Source organism: Capra hircus, chromosome 2, assembly GCF_001704415.2.
Source record: "Capra hircus breed San Clemente chromosome 2, ASM170441v1, whole genome shotgun sequence".
NCBI lineage: Eukaryota > Metazoa > Chordata > Mammalia > Artiodactyla > Bovidae > Capra > Capra hircus.
In genome coordinates, this window is record NC_030809.1 from 101925612 (window position 1) to 101946809 (window position 21198).

At 36.4% G+C, this 21198-nt stretch overlaps 1 protein-coding gene across 1 annotated transcript in view; it reads right to left on the reverse strand.

Annotated features, from left to right (window-relative positions):
- FAP (fibroblast activation protein alpha) overlaps positions 1-21198 on the reverse strand; it is an 82629-nt gene that overhangs the window by 30121 nt on the left and 31310 nt on the right. The window contains exons 11-17 of the mRNA XM_005676043.3: positions 19682-19785; positions 17748-17883; positions 14030-14074; positions 7163-7267; positions 6994-7064; positions 4478-4531; positions 2599-2723 (exon numbers count right to left, since the gene is read on the reverse strand). Of these exons, the coding sequence (XP_005676100.2) occupies positions 2599-2723; positions 4478-4531; positions 6994-7064; positions 7163-7267; positions 14030-14074; positions 17748-17883; positions 19682-19785 (640 nt within the window). The remainder of the gene's footprint in view (positions 1-2598; positions 2724-4477; positions 4532-6993; positions 7065-7162; positions 7268-14029; positions 14075-17747; positions 17884-19681; positions 19786-21198) is intronic.

Genomic DNA, 21198 nt, shown 5'->3' on the forward strand with positions numbered 1-21198 from the left:
TTAGAGATTTTCATTTTGACTAGATTTTCTTCAACATTATTAAAATGTACAAATACATATTGTAATTTTTGTTAGCATGTAAGGCAATGAGACATGAATCTGAATTTCTAAACTTTAGTCAAACAGCACCCACCTTATGGGATGTTCGTAGGTGTGCAGTTCCAGTAGGGATAACTAGCTTATATCTTTTGTCCAAACTATGAGACAAACTCATGACTGACTGCCCTTGAACAAGTGGCCTGAGGGTGTGGTCCTAGTGGCAGAAGTATTCTTTGCACTGCTTTTGTTCCATCAGCATCATCAATATGATTTTACCTACTTCAATCCTATTATCTGGGATTTACTCACCATCTCTCTCAGAGAGTTTGAAGTTACATAATGAAGCTTTACTCTTAGTCCTAAAGGGGAAGATTTCAAGGTTTTTCCTATGATGGTGCAGTGACTCATTTTACTGGAGCTTCAAAAACACCAGACGATGTGATGCTTCCCACACAGTATATTTTTTGCTAAATGGGAAATTACCATACTGCCGAGGAAGAGTGAGTGTGGAAAAGTCAGGCGATTCGAGTTCCAGAAAGGAGTCTTTCACCAACTTTTGATGAGAGATTAGTATTTGATTTTTTTACTCTTCAGGGGGTACTTAGGCTCAAGCAGATCTTAGGAAGACACTAAGAAGTGGTATAGTGCTTTCAGAAAGCATTCAAGTACTGTACAAATGCGGACTACATAAAATATAAATGCGTTTGTATGAGTAGGGTCACTGATGTCTTTATCAGTAAATATATCAGCATAAAGGGCTTCCCTGGTGGCTCAGAAATAAAGAATCTGTCTGTCAATGCAGGAGATGCAGGTTTGATCCCTGGGTCGGGAAGATCACACGGAGAAGAAATTGGCAACCCACTCTAGTATTCTTGTCTGCGAAAACCCATGGACAGAGGAGCCTGGTGTGGTAGTCCATGGGTTGCATAGAGATAGACACAACTTAGCAACTGAACAACAACAACAACAAGTATCAGCGTAAAAATGAGGCTTGGGGTACGCTTTGCAAAAAGCAGCAATGTTTCGATCTCCCCTAGTTACCTATGTTCATTCCACAAACATTCTACGTCTATCATGCACTAACCATTCTTTTTTGGCCTTATGAATATAAAGATGAAAGAAAAGTTTATTCTGCCTCCAGGAGAGAAAATAGACAACCAGATGATTCAGGACAGTTATTTCAATGATACCCTGTGCCTGGCATGTAAGCTTCAATATATGCTGCATGAATACGTAGCTTGAGATGAAAAATGTTGCACAGAAATTGAGAGGGACATTTAACGTATACCTTGAAATGCTGTAACCACAATTAGCACGTATGGTCATGAACAACAATCTTTTGACTTTACAGAGATGCCAAAGACCAAACCTTTTGTGAAAGTGTTGTATTAAAGTGGTATCTTGTGCCATCTTGAAGGAAGCATTTAAATTAAAATGCTTACTCATTTTCACATAGTCAAAAGAGCTGGGGTGAGGTTCTGGGCCCAGATGATTGGACTGAAGAAGTGGCATGTCAGGGTAACCTTTCTTTTGGCAAGTAAAGGGAATCTCAGGGTCCTCTACACTGAGCAGGGATTGAAATCAGTCAGAGATTCTGTTTATATTCTGAGCTGCCCACCAAATACCAGTGTCTGGTGTCACACCAGAAACAAGAATGGGATATGTTTTTTAATAACTCCCTTTTGTTTTCTGTCCACCCTCAACTCGCAAGGAAACTCAGGGATTAATAGTGGTGGGGGAAGGGGTGTCAGATCAGAGAATGGAGGGGTAGATATGTTTCAGATCAGTTTTCCAAAATCCCCATAATGACTAGCAAGGACCTAACATATTTCAATGATTTACTGGTTGCCTAACCCAACTTTGCTATGCGTTCAAGATACAGATGAAAGGTTATGCATAAAATAAAATTATCTGGATAGAAATTATTTCTTAAATGGACATATAACCAAAACAACCAGGAAACATCTAGTATATTTTATGAGCTTTTTTTTTTAATACTTGGATGAATTACTTATTATGTTTCTCAAATTTAGAAAGGATATACTAGGTGACAAAAGCTTATTTTCCATACCCATGGAAGCTATAGTTCAAAGAATTGGTGGCCTCCAAGACAAACAGCTCAGATTTCTTTCCCTGGCTATAGGAGATTGTCATTTCTCCAAGCAAATGGGGCTGAAATCCAGGAACCATTTTATCAGAGGATGCTTCTTTTTATGATATTGCTCTCACAATACAATGTCATGGTGCTGTGGTACATGGTGGGTACGAGGTTGGGATTTACAGCCAAGGAACTCTTACTCCCATCTGGCTCTGATGCTTACCAGCAGTGTGGACCTTTTACAAAAGGTCTGTTTCCTCAGCTGCAAAAAATGGAGATAATAATGCCTTCCTATCCTCCTTACATTTTTTTCCCGTAAGCATTAGATAAGATAAGGCAGATAAGGTCCTCACATATAACAGGTGCTCAATAACCTGTAGCTAAGGATTGATCAGATAATGATGACAAGGACAAGGAAAGAGGCAGAGAAGGGTAGAGCCTGTGTTAGGTCCGTTACCTACCATAGCAGACGAGTGCGTAGTACTTGGCATAGTCGCTGAAACTTGCTGTGTAATATTGGCACCTTTTTTTCCTTAGATGGCAAGTAATGCACTTCTTACTTGGAGAATGGCTTCCAATGCTAATTCTGGAGGGAAATGAAAATAAAACTAAAAGCTGGAATTTTGAGATTGTATTTATCAAAATGTACTACTCCGTGCAAAATGACTGATTTACATATTAACATCAAGCTCACTATTTTTCTGTTGCCAATATCATTTAAAGTAAAGGGAGAATCACAGTATTTTGATTTCTCTGATCTTCAATCCATCTTCGCCTGAATAGGCACAGACGTTGAGGGAGAAGCCCTTGGCGGTTTTCTGGCGGTGGGAGAAATATCTAGCACCTCAAATGGGAGCGAGGTAGCCACTTCTTATAGCTATCAATCTCTTACTTTACAAAGTGGTTGAGAATGCGTAGTTCTTTCATATCCCATGTACCATCTCTCTCCCATCTGCTCAAAGCAAGTCATGTTAAAAGAAATCACACATTATATGAATAAATACAATGCCTGGTATACAGACTAACTTAATGAATGTGTATTACATGAATTTTCTCAATTACCTCCTATAATGTGTGCTCCCATGGCAAAACAGACAAAGATTTGGGCAGTATTACCAAAAAAGGGATCTCTTGTCTTTATTATATATCTAGAAGGGGAAATTAGTAATAAGCCACAAACATGATTCTCAATAGCTCTCATGCCTTTCATTTCATTTGGCAGGAAATCTGGGTTCATGGAAGCTCTTCTTGGAAATGCTCCCCCCCGCCAAATGGCCCTACACAAGCCAACCTGTACCCACCACACTGGCCCAACTCTCTGAGTAACTGGCTTTAACATACAACTTCCCAGACCTTACCCCAAACCCTCAGAGTCTCATCTGGGGAGGACCAGGTGGTTTTATGCCAGGATGCAGCCAGAGGCAGAGTCCTGATGTGGCTGGTTAAGTGTACCTGCGGCCACTGCAGTGTTCCTTCTGCTGCTGCCCCTGACATTGCCTTGAGCATGGTAGAGGGTGATCAGAGTCATTGCTATCATCAGAGGGGGATTCTTCTCAACATATGAAAAGCTATGGTCCAGAAGGGAACAGAGGAATGCAGCAGAAGGAAGAATTCATTTTCTCACTACAGTTAGTAGCATTCACATTTATATTTTGGTGTGATCTTGGAAAACATTAGGTAGGCGGTTAGCAATAAAGGGTCAAGTTCAGAATGCCCAGGTATAAATCCTGGCCCAACAACATCACTGACTGCATAGATTTGTTGTTGTGATAAAATGAAATTACATATATAAAGCAGATAAAAATGTGCAAGGCCTATAGCAGACCACCAACCCATGGAAGCTATTGCTTTCACTTCCATATCCAGAAGGGACTGTTAAGGGCACCATTTCAATCACCAAGGGGGCCATAAACTAAAACACTAATATATGAACAGAGATGACTTCCTTCTAATCATAATAGTCTCTAAGCAAGTCATGTTAAAGAAATCACACATTACAGGAATAAACACAATGCATGGTATACAGTAGTAACTTGATGAATGTGTGTTACAGGAATTTTCTCAATTGCCTCTAAATTTAGTTGAAATGTTTAAGGCCATGTTTATATCAGCATTAAAATTTCTTAATTTTTCTTTTTGAAAACATTTGGTTAGCTAGTATGTTAGGGGGCATATATTTTATAGTGATGTAGTATACACATTCTCTGAATATTTTAATTCATAAATTAATTTTATTACATTTCAGCTTTTTAAAAATATTTTATACATTCTGAGGACTCTGATAGATTTTTATTCAAATTTCAATATATGAAAATATTAGAATGACTTGACATAAATTACCTATAGATATTTCTTCTTCCAGGGTAACCTTCAAATTCATTGCTAGAATAAAACCTGAAAATATATTCAGAAGTTATCAGATAATTATTGATGGCTAAATGGTGATAGAATTGTTAATATACTACTAATATAGTAAATAGTATAGTCCAACTTTAATGGAATGAAGCAATTAATTGGCACTTATGTATGCAAATTGCTGCTGTTCATACTTCTGAATTTTACATACATACTCTGACTTATACATATATAAAATATATTTACACAAATATATTTATAAATTATAGGAGAAACATTAAATTATGTTGAGTATTCTTTTTTGGTTAAGCTAGGATGTTTGATTAATATCACCTCTTTCCTTTCCATAATTAACAGTTTGCTGATTTCTTTGTGCTAAACTATTTAATTTTGTCTATGATTTTGAACATGTTTAGAATTTATTTTACAGAAGCACTGACAGTAGATCGCTTTTTTATAAATCAGGAAACTCATCTACCCAAGGATTCCACACGAAAGGGGCATGCTAATTTACCCAGAAGCAAAACAAGTCACGAGAGAGCATGCTTATTACTTAAGTATCTCGGTCCCAGTTCTAACCTGTCTTAACAAAGTGGGAAATCCAATTTAATGGGCATGATTTTCTCCTCTGTGAGTTCATCTGAATATAACAAAATGACTGACATTTAATTCTTAGGAAGAGCACAATAAAGTGTTAAAATTTTTAGGTTTGGTTTCTTATTTTTAATTCTCAGAACTTTTCATTCACCCAAGTACTTGTATATCCTCACTGAAATAACAACTTTGTTATTCCCAGTAAAAGGCACCAGTGTGTGTGTTCATTGTGTCTGAATCCTTGGGCCACCATGGACTGTAGCCGCCAGGCTCTCTGTCCACGGGATTTTCTAGGTGAGAATACCGACGTGGGTTGCCACCTCCTTTTCCAGGGGATTTTCCCAGCCCGTGGATAGAACTTGTGTCTTCTGCATTAGCAGGTAGATTCTCTACCACTGAGTCACCTGGGAAAACCCCCAGTAAAAGGAAAAGGCAACAGAATACACCTGATTCCTACTATTAACTTTACCTTCTAAACCAGCATCCTGCTAAATGTCTTTACTGACTTCATAGGATTCCAAACATCACTATACTTGCTCTTCCCACATCATCTCAAACTACCTGTGAATAAACTACTCAGATTTTTCCAAACTGCCTCCTACAGGTTTTTGTTACGTCAAAGGTTTCACAACTGTCTCTGTCTCTAACACTTGGAGCCCACATTCCCTCTTTCCCTTCCCTTTTCCCTCACAGCCACTGACTTACCTTTTCAGCTCTGTCTCTCTTCACTGTCTGTCTACCCTTCCGCTCATTCATTTAACTGTGTGCCAGGCACTATCCCATGTTCCAAAGATTTAAAAAATAGAGACATAATTTTCTCTTGGAGTCTGCATTTCATTGCCACTATTCTAGTTCAGGCTTCTGTCCCCTCAGGCCTAGATTATGACCATACCAGGGTCTTCCTGCCTTCAGTTTTCCCCTACCTCCTAAATATATTATTCCTGAAATCTCCCATTAGGTTTTATCTTGTTGCTCATCTTACACGGGCAGTTTTAATGGCTGCTCCATGTAATGGCTAAACGCCTTTGCTGACAGTTTAAAGAATTCCATGGATTGGCAACAAGTTTCTAAAAAAATTTTATCCAGTGAAGCTGGACTGATCTTCCTCTTTTGTTCTTAGAATTCAAGCTAATGGCAGGGAAGTTACAAGAGAGTGCCCTAGATTTGGATTTTATTAGAAGTAAAGGGGGGAAAAAAAACTACACATTTTTGATTAGAGATGTTTGATCAAAAATGCTTATTTTAAGATGGTCTATTTAGACAGTACACAGGATGGACTGAAAAGGAAAGACCTAGAAGAAAGAAGCCCCATGATGAGGTTAATAATAAGAATCTTAGATTTAATATATTTTAGGTTTAAATCCTAGTTCTACCACTAACTAGGTAGCCTTGCCCAAGTTAATTAAATTTCCAAGTATCAGCTTTCTCATCTGTAAAACTGGGATAATCATTTCTACTTTATATTATGTGGTACGCAGCAATCACTTAATAAATAATAGCTATTACAGATAATCTCAAACTTATACAACAATGAATCACTGCAAGAATGTTTCTTATCAAGGGGCTGCCCTCATGGACTTCTGAATCTAGCTTATTGCTTCAAGTGCTAGAGGGAAAATTTGTCTTTAGGACCAGTTATTATTCTAAAACTTTTATACTTTTAATGTAATTATATACCAACTATCAGAAGAGAAATAACCACCTACTAAATGTTCTTTCCAAAAAAGGAAATTGTGTTGACTAATTACTAAAGAATGTAATTTTAATGAAACCACAGCTGTCTGAACTACACTTTAGAATAAGTAACGAAAATGCTCTTAACTGAAAGCAGTGGTGCTGTAGATTTCATCCGTCCATCAGTGCCAATTAAAACCTGAATGGTGCATCAAGCTTCATGCAATACTTACAGTGAATCCTGTGTTACTCTGAATATATTTATGGCCTCCCACTTGCCACTTGTAATTTGAATAGCATTTTCCTATAAAAAGACAAACATTATGTTGTGTGAAGCTGAGCGTTATTTGAGCAACCTCAAGTGAATGATCTTTCAGGAGATAAATCTTGGAAGGAACATACCACAGTGTCTTTGATATAGTGAATATGTTTGTAGCCATCCTTGTCGCTAAATATTTTGTAGTATGAAATGGTATCATGGCTGAACACTGGTGTTGAAACAAAGAACTGAAAGAAATGAACAGAGGTTATATTCAGGAGACAACCAAACTAAAATGATTGATTTTTTTAAAGCCATGTGTAGTTACAATTATCGGGACCAGAAAGTCTTGCCTCCCCTACCTTCCAGCACTCACACCCTAGATGCCTTCCTTTCAAATGGACAGCTCTTCTCGTGCTTCTAACAGGCACTTATACATTCCAAATACTGCTTAATTGCTACTACATATCCTTGGGTTTATATTGCTTAGTTTGAATTTCTGTATTCTGAGATTACATGGTTTGACCTAGTTAAATAAAATTCACAAATGAATGTTGATGTTTAACCAAGTCAAACTTCAAAATGTTATATTTGACCCAAATGTGGCTCTTCTGAATGCTGATAGCCTCTTGTAATTCTTGATTTGTTTGATGTCAAGCACCTAATACTGACGATGCGATAAAGACATTTTAAAGATTAAAATATCACAAACTGCTAGTCACAGCTTTTAATGGCAGAAAGGGACTTCTGGACTTGAGAGAAAAATGTAACCAATGACAAGACAATGAAAGGTGTACTCCTTGAGCTTAGAGAAGAGACCAAACCCCACTGTTCACCTCTGACCTCTTCCCAGGGCCCATGCTCACCACCTGCAGGGAACTGCTTAAGAACCTACGGAGTTTCTGCCACAGGTCTAGTGTGTCCTGAACAGAGCAAGCTACAACTCAGCATCCTGAAAGGTACAGATAATTAAAGTCCTGTAAATGTCCTGACATCAGATTTTAGCTAGTAGTTTCTCCCATTAGAAAAAGAGATTCATTGTACATTTGCTGGTTTCCTTTTTTATCCTGATCATTGAGTGGAGGAAGGATGGTAACGTGGTGAAGGGGCTCCATGAGGAAAGAGCTATTCTACATCATCAGTTCAGTTCAGTTCAGTCGTTCAGTCGCTCAGTCGTGTCCGACTCTTTGCAACCCCATGCATTGCGGCAGTAGATATTCCCACAAGTTATTCCAAACTAGATTTCTTAGCACGAGTGCTTCCACACGACAGTGTTAAAACGTTCAGATCCTTTGCAATTGTCCAAGCAACAACAATCAAAAGACTACAGGTATCTTTCAGCTACAAACACCTAATTTGCTGACACTCATTTTGCTGGGACACACTTTACAGCGAAGTGAGAACAAGGGAAGCAGTTGTAGGTATTTTTAATGATGATTCTATATGCAATTTGACATAATGTTTTTTAATACAAGTCATGATTATGATTGAATGATATTAAAATGTAACTTTTTGATGTGGTATCTGTGGGGTCTAACTGCTGCTAAATCACTTCAGTCGTGTCCGACTGTGTGCAACTGCATGGACGGCAGCCCACTAGGCTCCCCCCTCCCTGGGATTCTCCAGGCAAGAACACTGGAGTGGGTTGCCATTTCCTTCTCCAATGAAATGGATGAAAGTGAAAAGTGAAAGTGAAGTCACTCAGTCATGTCCGACTCTTAGCCACCACATGGACTGCAGCCCACCAGGCTCCTCCATCCATGGGATTTTCCAGGCAAGAGTACTGGGGTGGGGTGCCATTGCCTTCTCCAGTGGGGTCTAACTAGTGTCCCCCAAATTCTTTTCCACCTAACCCAGAAGATAACTGTTATGGATTGAACGTTTTTGTTCCCCCAAATTCATATATTGAAACTCAACCCCTATTAAGATAGTATTTGGTATCAAGAGGTGGGTGCCTTGGGAGGTAATTAGGATTCGATGAGATCATAAGGGTACAGCTCCTACGAATGGGATTAGCCCATTTACGAGAATTACCGGAGAGTGTCCTCCCCCTGCTCTGCTCTCCGCCATGGAGGATACAACAAGAAGTTGACAGAAGAGCGCTCTCACCAGAACCTGACTATGCTGGTATCCTCACCTCAGACTTCCAGCCTCCGGAACTGTGAGAAATGACTTTCTGTTGTTTATAAGCCACTCAGTGTAGGATACATTGTTATAACAGCTCAAACAGAGTAGGATAATGACCTATTTGAAAATAGCATCTTCACAGGTGTAATCAAGGTTAAGAACTGAGATGTGATCGTAGTGGATCCAAGTTGGCCCTAGAGCCAATGATTGGTGTCCTCATAAGAAGAGATGAGGGTGCAAAGAGACCCAGGGGGAGTAGGTCATGTGAAGATGAAAGCAGGGGTTGGAGCTAGTGGAGTTCCAGCCAAGAAAGTCCAAGGATTGCCAGGAGACCAGAAGCTGGAAGAAGTGAGAAAGGATTCTTCCCTGGAGACATCTAAGTATGGCCCCACCAACCCCTTGACTTTGGACTTCTAGCCTCCAGAATGATGAAAGAATGAATTTTTGTTGTTTTAAGCCAAGTTTGTGGTAGTTTTTTACAGATACCCTAGGAAACTAATATGATGTCCCTATCTCTTTGGCATAAAAATTATGTTTTTAATAAAATAAAAAATGGAATAATGAGAAACTTCTGTCTCCTTGCATGAGACACTAATCATAAGACCAGTTCTGGTAGGATTCTAGGTATTGACTCAGTGAAATTGAAAGCCAGGAGGCCCCTGAATAGGAAATTCTGATTTGCAATTTTGTGGAAGGAATTTCATTAGTAGTGGCCTGAAAAACCATTCTTTCATTTTAGAACGAGGCTTCACCCTCTCAGCCAAGTGATTCCTTATTAGTAAACACTTTACAGTGTTCCCCTCTCCCCATCAAGATGAAAGATGAAAATTGGCTCCACATTTTCTCAACCACTGTAATGGAACTGGGGTCACAAATACTATAAGGTACCTTAGTGAAAAAAATACTCAAATTCACATCTGCAGATAGCTAAGGAACTCTAAAAACGGCTTAGTTCCAGATTAAAATAGAAAATTTCATTTTCATTGAAAACAGAAAATAAGAGGGCAGAACATTATGTTTCAAGATAGTAGAATCAGGCAAACAGGAAGAATATTTTTGTTAGGCAAAGACTGTTATCTTCTCCCCTTTAATTGCACACATCCAAGACAGATGCTTTAGATGAACAGGTAACTTGGGTGAGGTAAAGAGAGTGTAAAATATTTCCGCATTCACTCTGCCAGAGTGAGATCCATAATGCATCCTGAGTTAAGTGCTCTGGCAGCAAGTCACGCCTGGGCCCTAGATAACCACATGTCACTAGGTGGTCCTCAGTTTAACAAGACATCCTCACAGCTCCCTTTATCATGCTTAGATGTGCTGATAAACTCCTCATCTCTACTTACAAAGTCATTTAAAATATTTTTCTTGGAAGGTAAAATGATTTAACACCAGTTAATTTTTTGCCACAGATGGTAAATAACCTGCTTATGGAAGGCTGATGCCTAAACTGAGTCCACATTTAGTCAAAGGCACAGACTTTCAAGCATCAAGTAGAGCATCCATTTATCTAAGCCATAGGATTTCACCAACCACTCAAATGTGATGTGGTGTATGGCTTAATTATTTTTATTTTTTTTTAATTTTTATTTTATTTTTTTTAAATTTTTTTTTAAATTTTAAAAATCTTTAATTCTTACATGCGTTCCTTATTTTTAAATGATTTAAATGTGGCTTTGCATCCTAAGCATTATGTGTTTAGTATTTGTTCTTCACATTTTAGTGGTTAAACACTATTAATAGAGTCTTTGATTAAATCTTCCTTTTTTGTCTGCTCCCCACAGGACAAAAAAAAAAAAAAATATATATATATATATATATATATAATTTGAAGTGAATTTGTTGTTATTTTTCTGATAAAATACCAAAGAAGAAATTAGAGTATTTCCCCCAAATTAAGACACAATATTTCATGTGGAAGAAAAGGAAGTGACAAGTAAAGTTCTCAAGGAAGTATTTGCTAGTTCTCTGCCTGAATTAATAGGTAAACTGCCATTTAGTCTCTTTTCTAGTTCATAGGTGATCTCTGAAGGGCTTTTTCATTTTAAACCTCTTTGACAAATACTAAAGGAAAAACTGATCTAAAATTGCTCTTTAAATTTATATTAATATGACTAGCCTATACACTTTATCTAAAACCCTCATAAATATTATTTGAACAGATGTCTGAAAAACAAATATTTCTAGGTTATTTCTGGGTAGTTTTATTAAGCCGCTGGTTTGATTATGGGTCAAAGGAAGCTATGCAGCACATTATGACATATGAGATATGACTATATAAAGTCATGACTCCAAAAGGCTTGTCAGGACTTATAAAATCTAATGAATGGCCCCCTTGAAAATAGCTGCCTTGGGGAAGTGTGGACTTACTCTTGAAAACCGTCACTTATTTTCCACAATTCTTCTAATATTCAGAAAGTTAATGACTATTGGATACATTTGGAGAGATTGAGATTAGCACACAGGAAAACTAATTTTTCCCAATAGAATTCTAAAACTATAGATTTTATAATGATTTAGTGTAAAATCATATTTTGCAGATACATATTTCATTTATTCACTAGATTTATTTTGGCATGAATTTTGATTTAATGTAGAGACCTCATTCTCCCTCAAAGGGCATGTATGTGCTTCCACTGAGGGTATTTAAAACAATGTTCAAAAACTTTAGAAGGCAATTCATTCATTCATTCAGCTATTGTTTGCTGGGATTACAAGACTGGTGCTATACAGACTATAAAAATTTATAAGATACAACTGTCCGCAACTTGCTTATAAACAGATTTCAAAAGATGTATTTTAAAGTAGTTCAGAGTGTTCCGAATGGTGCCAGTATTTTCAGAATAAATGTGTATGGATTCCTAAGATCACGTCTTTGATAAGATTGCTGATATCATGGTTTATCTATTTGTAAAATCACATCATTCATATTACTTTATAGAAACTCTAGCTATATCATTATCATGGAGAATACAGCTAAAGATATTTTCAAGTATTCTTTCTTCTCTCATTCTTTACAGGAAATCTCTATAATGACAGTGAACTCATAAATTAAAATTTTCCCTTTTCTCAAGTTTTCAAATGCTGATTTAGGAATTATCTTTCTGGAAAGCAAGCTTCTGGTTGACCTAGAATCCAAAAAATTTAGAAAATCCTGTTCTTTCACTGACTTCTCTTTTTTCCTGTTACTTATACAATGTTAAAGAGTGAAATAAAACAGGATTTTTTTTCTTTTTTTTTCCTGAATTACACACTTATCCTTGTTACCTTGTTAGGTGGTGCTAGTAGTAAAGAACCTGCCTGCCAGTGCAGAAGACATAAGAGATGCTGATTTTGTCCCTGGGTTGGAAGGATCCAATGGCACCCCACTCCAGTATTCTTGCCTGGAGAATCCCACGGACGGAGAAGCCTGGTAGGCTACAGTCCATGGGGTCGCAAAGAGTCGGACACGACTGAGAGACTTCGCTTTGCTTCACTTCGCTTTTGGAAGGATCCCCTGGAGGAGGGTAGGGCAACCCACTCCAGTATTCTTGCTTGGAAAATTCCATGGGCAGAGGAGCCTGATGGGCTACAGTCCATAGGGTCAAAAAGAGTTGGACATAACTAAAGTGACTTAGCCTGCACCCATGTACATTTACTTGCATAAAAAAATAAAGTAATAACTATTCTCTAGTTAGGGGCTTCCCTGGTGGCACAGACAGTAAGAATCTGCCTGCAATATGGGAGACTGGGGTTCAATCCGTGGGTCTGGAGGATCCTCTGGAGAAGGAAATGACTATCCACTCCAGTATTCTTGCCTGGAGAAGACCATGGACAGAGGAGCCTGGGGGCTACAGTTTGTGGGGTTGCAATGAGTCAGATAAGACTGACCCCACAAAATTCTCTTAATGAAAAAAACTGAAGTACCTTTAACTGAAGATAGAAAGTAAATATATGTAAGCTAAAATTGCTGGATCTAGGAAAGTATACAAAAAATAATTTTCAATACCTGAAGATGCTTACTTCACTCTCCATCTTAATTTACATTTTTACAAGACTTAACATCTCAGAATTTACTTCTGAATTCTTTATTGTCCCTTGTCTTGGGTTAATGTGTTAAATTAGATAAGAGTTTCTTTTTTCTTTGCATGTGTCCAAATCTCAGAAGTAGCTTTTCTTTTTTTTACCCAAATGTTAGTTGAATTCAATCACATATTTGTGATAAATGGTAATATTCATACAATATTCATTTATTATTTGTCTTATTTTGTATTCTTTGTATAAGATATAAGATACAATTGATGTTTTCCTAAAACATGATTTAGTTTTGCATAAAATCTTTATAAATCACTGAATAAATCTATCCAAAATAATCCAGATATATATGATTACAAACTGTAACAAAACACACACTTCCCTAACTGATACCACTTTACTTAAAAACTAGAATAAATATGAGTATGTATGAGATTAATCTACTCATTTATTTATATAAAATATAATGAGAGGTAGGGTTGTCTCTAAACCAAGGATAGCAAATGTAATTATTTTCCCTGGATTCAAATGGCTAAAAGTTATCAAGATTATTTTAAGTAAATCAGGGATTGTGTTCCCTTTTGAAAAATAATATTTGTTACATTTTTAAAGAAGCAATATTAGCTATAGATATCAGTTGGTTGAAAAAGTTAAGAACAGAACATGAGGTATATGATTCATTCTTAATAGAATTCTAGATATATGGACATTAAAATTGTCTGGCACAAAATTGCTGAAGGGATCACTACCTTTATGTTTTTTACCTTGTTATTTTTCTATAAAATCAAGTAGTGTCAGTTTGGATACATTTCAAATAGTCCTTTAATAGCTCAGAATTTCATTAAAAGATAAGGAAAAGATAGCAATCATACTCCACCAGCCCATCCAGTTCTGCTTTCTTCTATATGTTCCTGGGTCTAAGAGGAAAAAAGAAAAAAAAAACATCAAATGAAACATAGTATCAAGAGGACAGTTTTTCCTAAATATAATCTGGACATTTGAACAAGTTAAGCTGGCTGGTCAGAGTGTACTACTGTTAGTCAACCAACTACATACTTGAGTTGAAGATGACTAGATTCAAAATCTTATACAACATCACTGTTGCATACATAAGGATGATCTGAGGGCTGTATCTTATTGCAAATCATTCATAATTCTGGCTAAATTTTCCATAAGTCAGTGACTGGAATTATGACAATATCCATGGAGACCTACCACAAACCAAACTGTTGTCATGTAGGTAAAAAGGCATTTCCCAGTGGAATTTAGGTTAAATTTTTTTTTCTTTCCTCAATCTTACAAAGTAGCTAGAAATCTTAAAATTTGCACTGAATCTTATTTTTGGTATATACTTGAGGATAGTACAGTAAATCCTTTATTGAACAAATACTTAATAAACCTAAAAATGAATAGAATTTTATAAACAGTTAAATGGAAAACATTCTAGATGAAATAAATAGCATAGAGATGAGGCTAGCTTAGAAAACCACAAGTGGCTCAGTATAGCTGAGTGGGGCCTGACTGTGGGAAAGAATTAGAAGATAAGGGAGAATGTAGGGGCATCAGCAAAATCATGGAGGAAATTTTATGCCACAATTGGGAAGTTTGGGTTTCTCCACTGGATAATAAATCCTTTGAAAGTTTTCAAAATCACAATTTGAAAAATATAATTGTGAACATGATACAGAGAATAGATAAAAAGTGGGTAACATAGTGGGAGGCTTCCCTGGTGGCTCAGCAGTAAAAAAATCTGCCTCCAATGCAGGAGATGTCGATTTGATCCCTGGGATGGGAAGATCCCCTGGAGAAGGAAATGGCAACCCGCTCCTGTATTCTTGCCTGGAGAATCCCATGGACAGATGAGCCTGGCGGGTTACAGTCTTTGGGGTCACAAAAAGAGTGAGCCATGATTTAGCGACTAAATAACGACATTGAAATGTTTGGAAAAAAGATGCTGAAGACCCAAATCTAGACAGTGGTAGTGAGGGTGGAGTAGAGCAGAGGTAGCCAGAGATATATAAAAGTTCAAATCCTCAGAATGAATTTGTGGGGCAATTTTCTTGTATTAGATAAAAATCACCTAGGAGAGTAACAGGGTGTTGGAACAGAGACTTAAGATAATTAGCAATCATTTACCTTCTGGTTTTGCTAGAACTTCAGGTAGGCTACATTTCCCAGGCTCCCATCCACTTGGATGTGGTCATGTGTAAGTTCTAACCCATAGCTTTCAAGCAAAAGTAACTGGTACTACTTCTACGTCTAACCTATAAAACCCTATCATACATATCCTCCATTCTTTTTTCACTCCCTTGCTGGATGTTGATGACCAGCTTTGAATAACCTTGGAATATCCTTAGAAGTTACTGGATGAAGACAGAAATGTTATCAACCTGGGTTCCTGAATGACTCTGTGGAGCAGAGCACCCATTTCCTCACCCTCACTGTTTCCAACTTACCTGGACTCACTATTAGATGGTTACATGAATGTGCAAACCTATTGTATTAACCCACTGAACTTTTGGAAGGGTTAAATGCATTAACTTGGAGAATAATAAGATTTCTAGAAAAGTCAGAAGAGGAAGAGCTAGAAAGAAACAGTAAATTAGAAAGAGAACCATGAGAGAGAGAGTGTATTGTCATAAGAAGCAAAGGAATAATAAATTTTGAAAGCATAGTTTGGATTTCAGAAAAAACAAGATAAGACTTGATAAAGTGAAATGTTTTATTCATCATTTCTAGATATTAAGATAAAATTAATTTTAATTCTCTTGCAGAGAATAATATGATGAAGGATGTTCCTCCACCAAACTATAAATTTATTAATACAGTTATATTACAAGTAATTATTGCCAGTTTCTTTTGCTTCTTTATTTTAGGTATGACTCCCAACATGAATAAAGTGTTGCCATGTCTCTTAACCTTAAATGTTGTTTGTTTTCAAAACTAAACACACACACACACATATTAGTCATAAGTATGGTTACTGGAAAATTCAACTCTGTTGTTCTTAAGTTTGAAAAATACATTCCATGTACTTACCAGACTATTTCGAAACTGCAGTTGTTTTGAAATTTTAAGGTTATTCAAACCTGATATTTTAAACTTAATCACTGATTTTGGCCATAAAACTAAAGTTTATATTCCAGGGAATTCCACATCTCATTGAATGAGCATCTTATATATTCTGTCAGTTTGGATTAAGTTGTCTCAGATTTGATAAATTAGAAATTCAAATTCCAAAGCAATTATAGTTTTAAATGCCTAGTTTTAAGAGCTAAAAATTTTATCTAAATGACCAATCTTATAAACTAATATAATTAAATCAATAATTCCTAGTATTGAGATTCAATGAAGACATTAACAATATATTCACCCAATTGTTTCTATTTAACTAGAAAAATTAAATTTATTCCATCTTTTCTTTTTGTCTATGACACTGCATTAATGCCAAAAATCTTCCTGCTTTGTTTATCAAAACATAAATAAGATAAAAATAAGCTTCTAGCATATTCCATCAAAATTAGTCAAGCTTCTTACAGACACAGTAGTGATTTAAAAATATTTTTAGCTTGAGTAATGTTGACTATTATAGTCCTGATATATTTCCAAACAGATTCATATGACTTTTTTCTTGCAAAACATAATGTCCTAATTTCTAGATGGAATTTAGTGTTTTACTTTGATTGCTCTGTGCTTTTTTCTTACTTTATAAAATAGGTTTATTCTATATTTGGTTTAATGAAACATTTCTTCATAATTAGATGTCTCATGAAATGTACCCATCAAATTTCCTATTTAAAGAAAACATTTTGTGTTTCTTAGTTTCTAATATGAGTACTTATGAACAGGCCTATTTTGAAGCTTTCCGATTGGAGAAGTAGCTTTCTGACTCATTAATTCAACAGATTATGTTTGGATTTGAGCAATAAAAACAATTAAAACTCAACAATAAATCTGTGCCTAGTTTTTTCTCCCTAAAATTAGCACAGTATTGAGCACTCTGCAAAGATAACAGGATAGCAGGATAATTAAATCTGTTTCATATGATTCTCAGTTACCTACTTTTGATTTTCAAATAGAAGTGTTTGGCTTTCCTTTGATAATATTTGTTTACTTTGGAATTCTTATTTTTCAATTTTGACATTGAATAGAACGTTTGCATTTGCAAATGCAGACATCACCGTTTGCATTTTTCTCTAATTCTTTTGAATAGAACACATATACTTCTTTAATGGATCCATCTTATGTTTTCATCATCATTATTTTGCTTTTTTGGACTGATAATTTTATAATCTCAAAAAGGACGGACTTCCATCGTAATTCAAAACCAGATGCCTGCTTTTTGCAGTATGGCATTGTCATTTAATCTGTTTCTCCATTCACTTTCAATGCTAAAGTCATTCGAGAAAACAAAAGGTATCTTACTTGTTTAATAAAAATAATGAATCTTCAAATAGTGTGTTTTGCAAAGAAATCAGGAGTTGAATGCAGTAATTCTGCTTTATAATATAAAATGTTAGCTATAAATAAGTCCCCACTCTTGTACTTTTATCTTCAGAAATACACCTCTGTGGTTTTAATACAACATACCTTTGGACAGTTCCATGTCTGCCAGTCTTCCCTGAAATCACATATAGACAAGACTGAAACATTTTGGATTCTTTTTAGCCACTGCAAACATATTCGATCATCAGTAACCCACGTGAGCCAACTGAAATAATAATCACTGCAAACAAATCAAAACAGAAAGTCAGAACTATAAATCAATATCACATTCAAATAATTTCTTAAATTGTGTTTTCAAAAGGACATATTTTATTATTCTGAAGCACTTAAGCCACAGGTAAGGAATGCAAAATATTCTTTTAAACACTAAAAAATTTAAATACACCTGCTGAGTTTTAGAGAACATACAAGAGTCCACTGATCTAATAGAATTATTTTATAATTGAGTTTTATCCCCAGTTGGGATTTTAATATCTTAGGGAAAAAATTAAGACACAAGGCCAAAGTTATTGGCCAACCTAGCGGACAAAAAGCATGAAATTGCCTACTTTTCCATAGCTGAACACAAGTTTTCACTTTTTAATTAAAAAAGAGCTAAGTGGATAAAAGACCATCTTTCTTTCCAGGCAGGTTTGTGTTGGAAGCTAAGTTTTAGCCACAGGTCAGGGGTTGAAATTTGGGTTAGTATAATAATCAGAGATAGTGTATGCAAAGTAACTCAAACAGTGCTTGGCACAAAGTGGATGTTGGTGAAAGGAAGCAATGATTACTTGGCTCTGAGGGTGAACGTGTAGGGAACAACAATGTAAATAAACCACAAAATGTTGGACCTTGTTATAAAAGGAATCACAGGGCTACAAGGGATCTCCAGTTCAGAGTCTGGCTTTATCTCCTGCCAGCTATACTACCTTGACTAACATATCTGTGCCTCCGTTTCTATATAATATGGTAATAATAACATTACCAGTATGAAAGGTTGCTGTAAAGATTTATAAGAATGCTTAAAATGCTTACAAACTATACATACAACATAGTGAGTATGTTAGATATTATTACTATATTGTTAGTGTATTACAGATACACAAATGATGCTTTCTTTCATTCCGCTTGACTCTTGAGAAGAATGATGCATAAAAAAATCAGGTATATTTAGTCCAGTTTTCATCAACTAGATTAGGGTGGGGAATAATGGATAATTGAAAAAAAAAAAAGAATTTTTGATTATCCGAGAGTGGATTCACCTTGGCAAAGGCTGGCAGAGGCCTCTGATGAGGTGTTTTTTCCTATTAATCAATCATCTGGCCCTGGCTGACCTTCCTTCCTGAAGCAGGAGAAGAGGAGTCAAGCCTTGTTCTGAGAGGATGTGGAAAGGAGTAAGGAGGCCAGCCAGGCAGGGCTTATGGACCCCTCCCCATTTTCCATGTCAACCAGAATGACCAGGATTAATCAGACAAGATCTCAATGCGTACCATGCTGGTACCTTTCACAGAAATGAAAATGCTTCTGTGCAGCTCTGCCTGCAGTTCATCCACAAACAGATAATGCTACAACCAGATCACTTCAAATAGACTGCATCCTAGTGAAAAACACTAATATTTGGAGGGGGTTGGCTTATCTTCTCCTGTTTGCCATGCACATATAATAAGCATGATCCACAAACGCTGGGAAAAAGTAGGCCAGACTTGAAGGAAGCCAGGCTGAGAGCATGCGTACATTTCACTGTCTCCTTCTTCGTCCCTAGCCTACACTCACATCCAAGGGAAGCAGCACTTAGACTGAGTCCTCTGGTCATCTGTACATGTATGTAAAGGGTTATATGTTCACATCAATTTAGAAAACTTTTTTGTGAATTTTAATTTTGCTATATATTTAGCTTGACATGCTAATTTATTTATTTATTTATTTTTGTTGTAGCATAGTCATCGCAAACTCGCTAGAAAAGAAATGTAAACCCTGATGAAGAAATTTCAGTGCTAAAATTCAGTTTGAAAGGCGGAGAGCATCAGAGATGAATATACCTTGAGGCTATCATTGCTGGTACTGGCACTTCTCTGGGACCTACATGCTCAGGGTAAGTGGCATCAGTGATAAAGATCCGAACAACAGGATTCTTAGCTCCAGCCTGTGAAGAAAGCGGAGATAGATAAACTCACAAAATTCTAATTATCGCCAACATTTGAAAGACACTTTGGAATTTAGGCGGATTTTTATAAGCTAATAATTGTTAGGTATATTACTGTTGAAAACATTCTAATTATAACGTTTACAAATTTCATTGCAGTGTACTTACAAATGTTGTGCAACCAGAGTGAAAATACATACTCTTAGTGATTAACGGGAGCTTTAATTCATAGGGAAAACTATTAGGGATTTTAAAATGCAGTTCCATAATCGACACTCTATTTCCTGACTTTTAAGACAGATAGTTTGCACTATTATTGTTGTTATTAGGATAATTGTAATAATATTTCTCCATGTGCCAAGGGGAGTGCAGAAAGGAGCTTGATTTGGGGAAGCGAATGTAAAGAATAAATAATGAAAGATATTTTTTGCTTTTACCCTATAATTTGATCTAGGACACTTACCAAACAGTCTACTAGCTGCTTAAATTATTACTGCTTTCAATGCTCCCAAATTAGGAAAATTCCACCTCAAAATAAAATGTCATGTGATTTACACTGTTCTTGCTTTGTGCTTTTTCCTTAGTATATGCCCTAGGTTTACACGACAGTGTAGTTCATGTTCACATATCTTCTTAGAGTTCTGTTATTTAGCACAGAAAAAGAGAACCTTAAAATTGTCAAATAATTTAAATCCACAAAAATTAGGCATATAGGCTATATATATATAGTTGCCTCACTTCTCAGTCCAGGGTCAGATGTTCAGCAGCTTCAGCTTCAAAGAAACGGGAGAATTTGGGTCCTGACTTCTCTGTCAGTGTGAGTTGCTCCTGACTTCTGGGTTTCTTCATCTCTTCCTGCTCCACACAACCTTGTAAAGATCCAGGTTCTTTTCCATCTTTTGGGTTCCAAGGATCATACCTCTCACTTCCAATACCTCCAGCTTTCAGACTTAACACACAACCTTTGAAGGATCTTCTACCTAAACAGACACCCTCCCCCATACTCATTTCCTTTTCTCATATGATTTTTAATATAAGTTTTAGACTATCTGGAATTTCTATTTCTCTCACTGTGGCCACTTTGACTTGCTTCAGAATCCACTTGCGACTATGCATGTCCTTCCCATCTTTGTCAATATAGGGACCTCTATAACAGGGTTCCCTTTGGCAAGGAAAAACAACAGTGACTTAAGAACAAAGAATTACATTCTAAAATCACTTCTACTCCTCATGCCAGAGAAGAATTTGTGATTTGATCTTTTAGATTTCTTTTCTAAGTTAACTCAGAATACGACATTTCTCCACTGTGACATGGCCATTCTGGTGGAATTTATTTTCATGAGGCCTCTTATTTTCAGGAGGCCTCTCTTGAGACGTGAGACTGAATGTGAAGTACATAAGCTAAGAATTTTA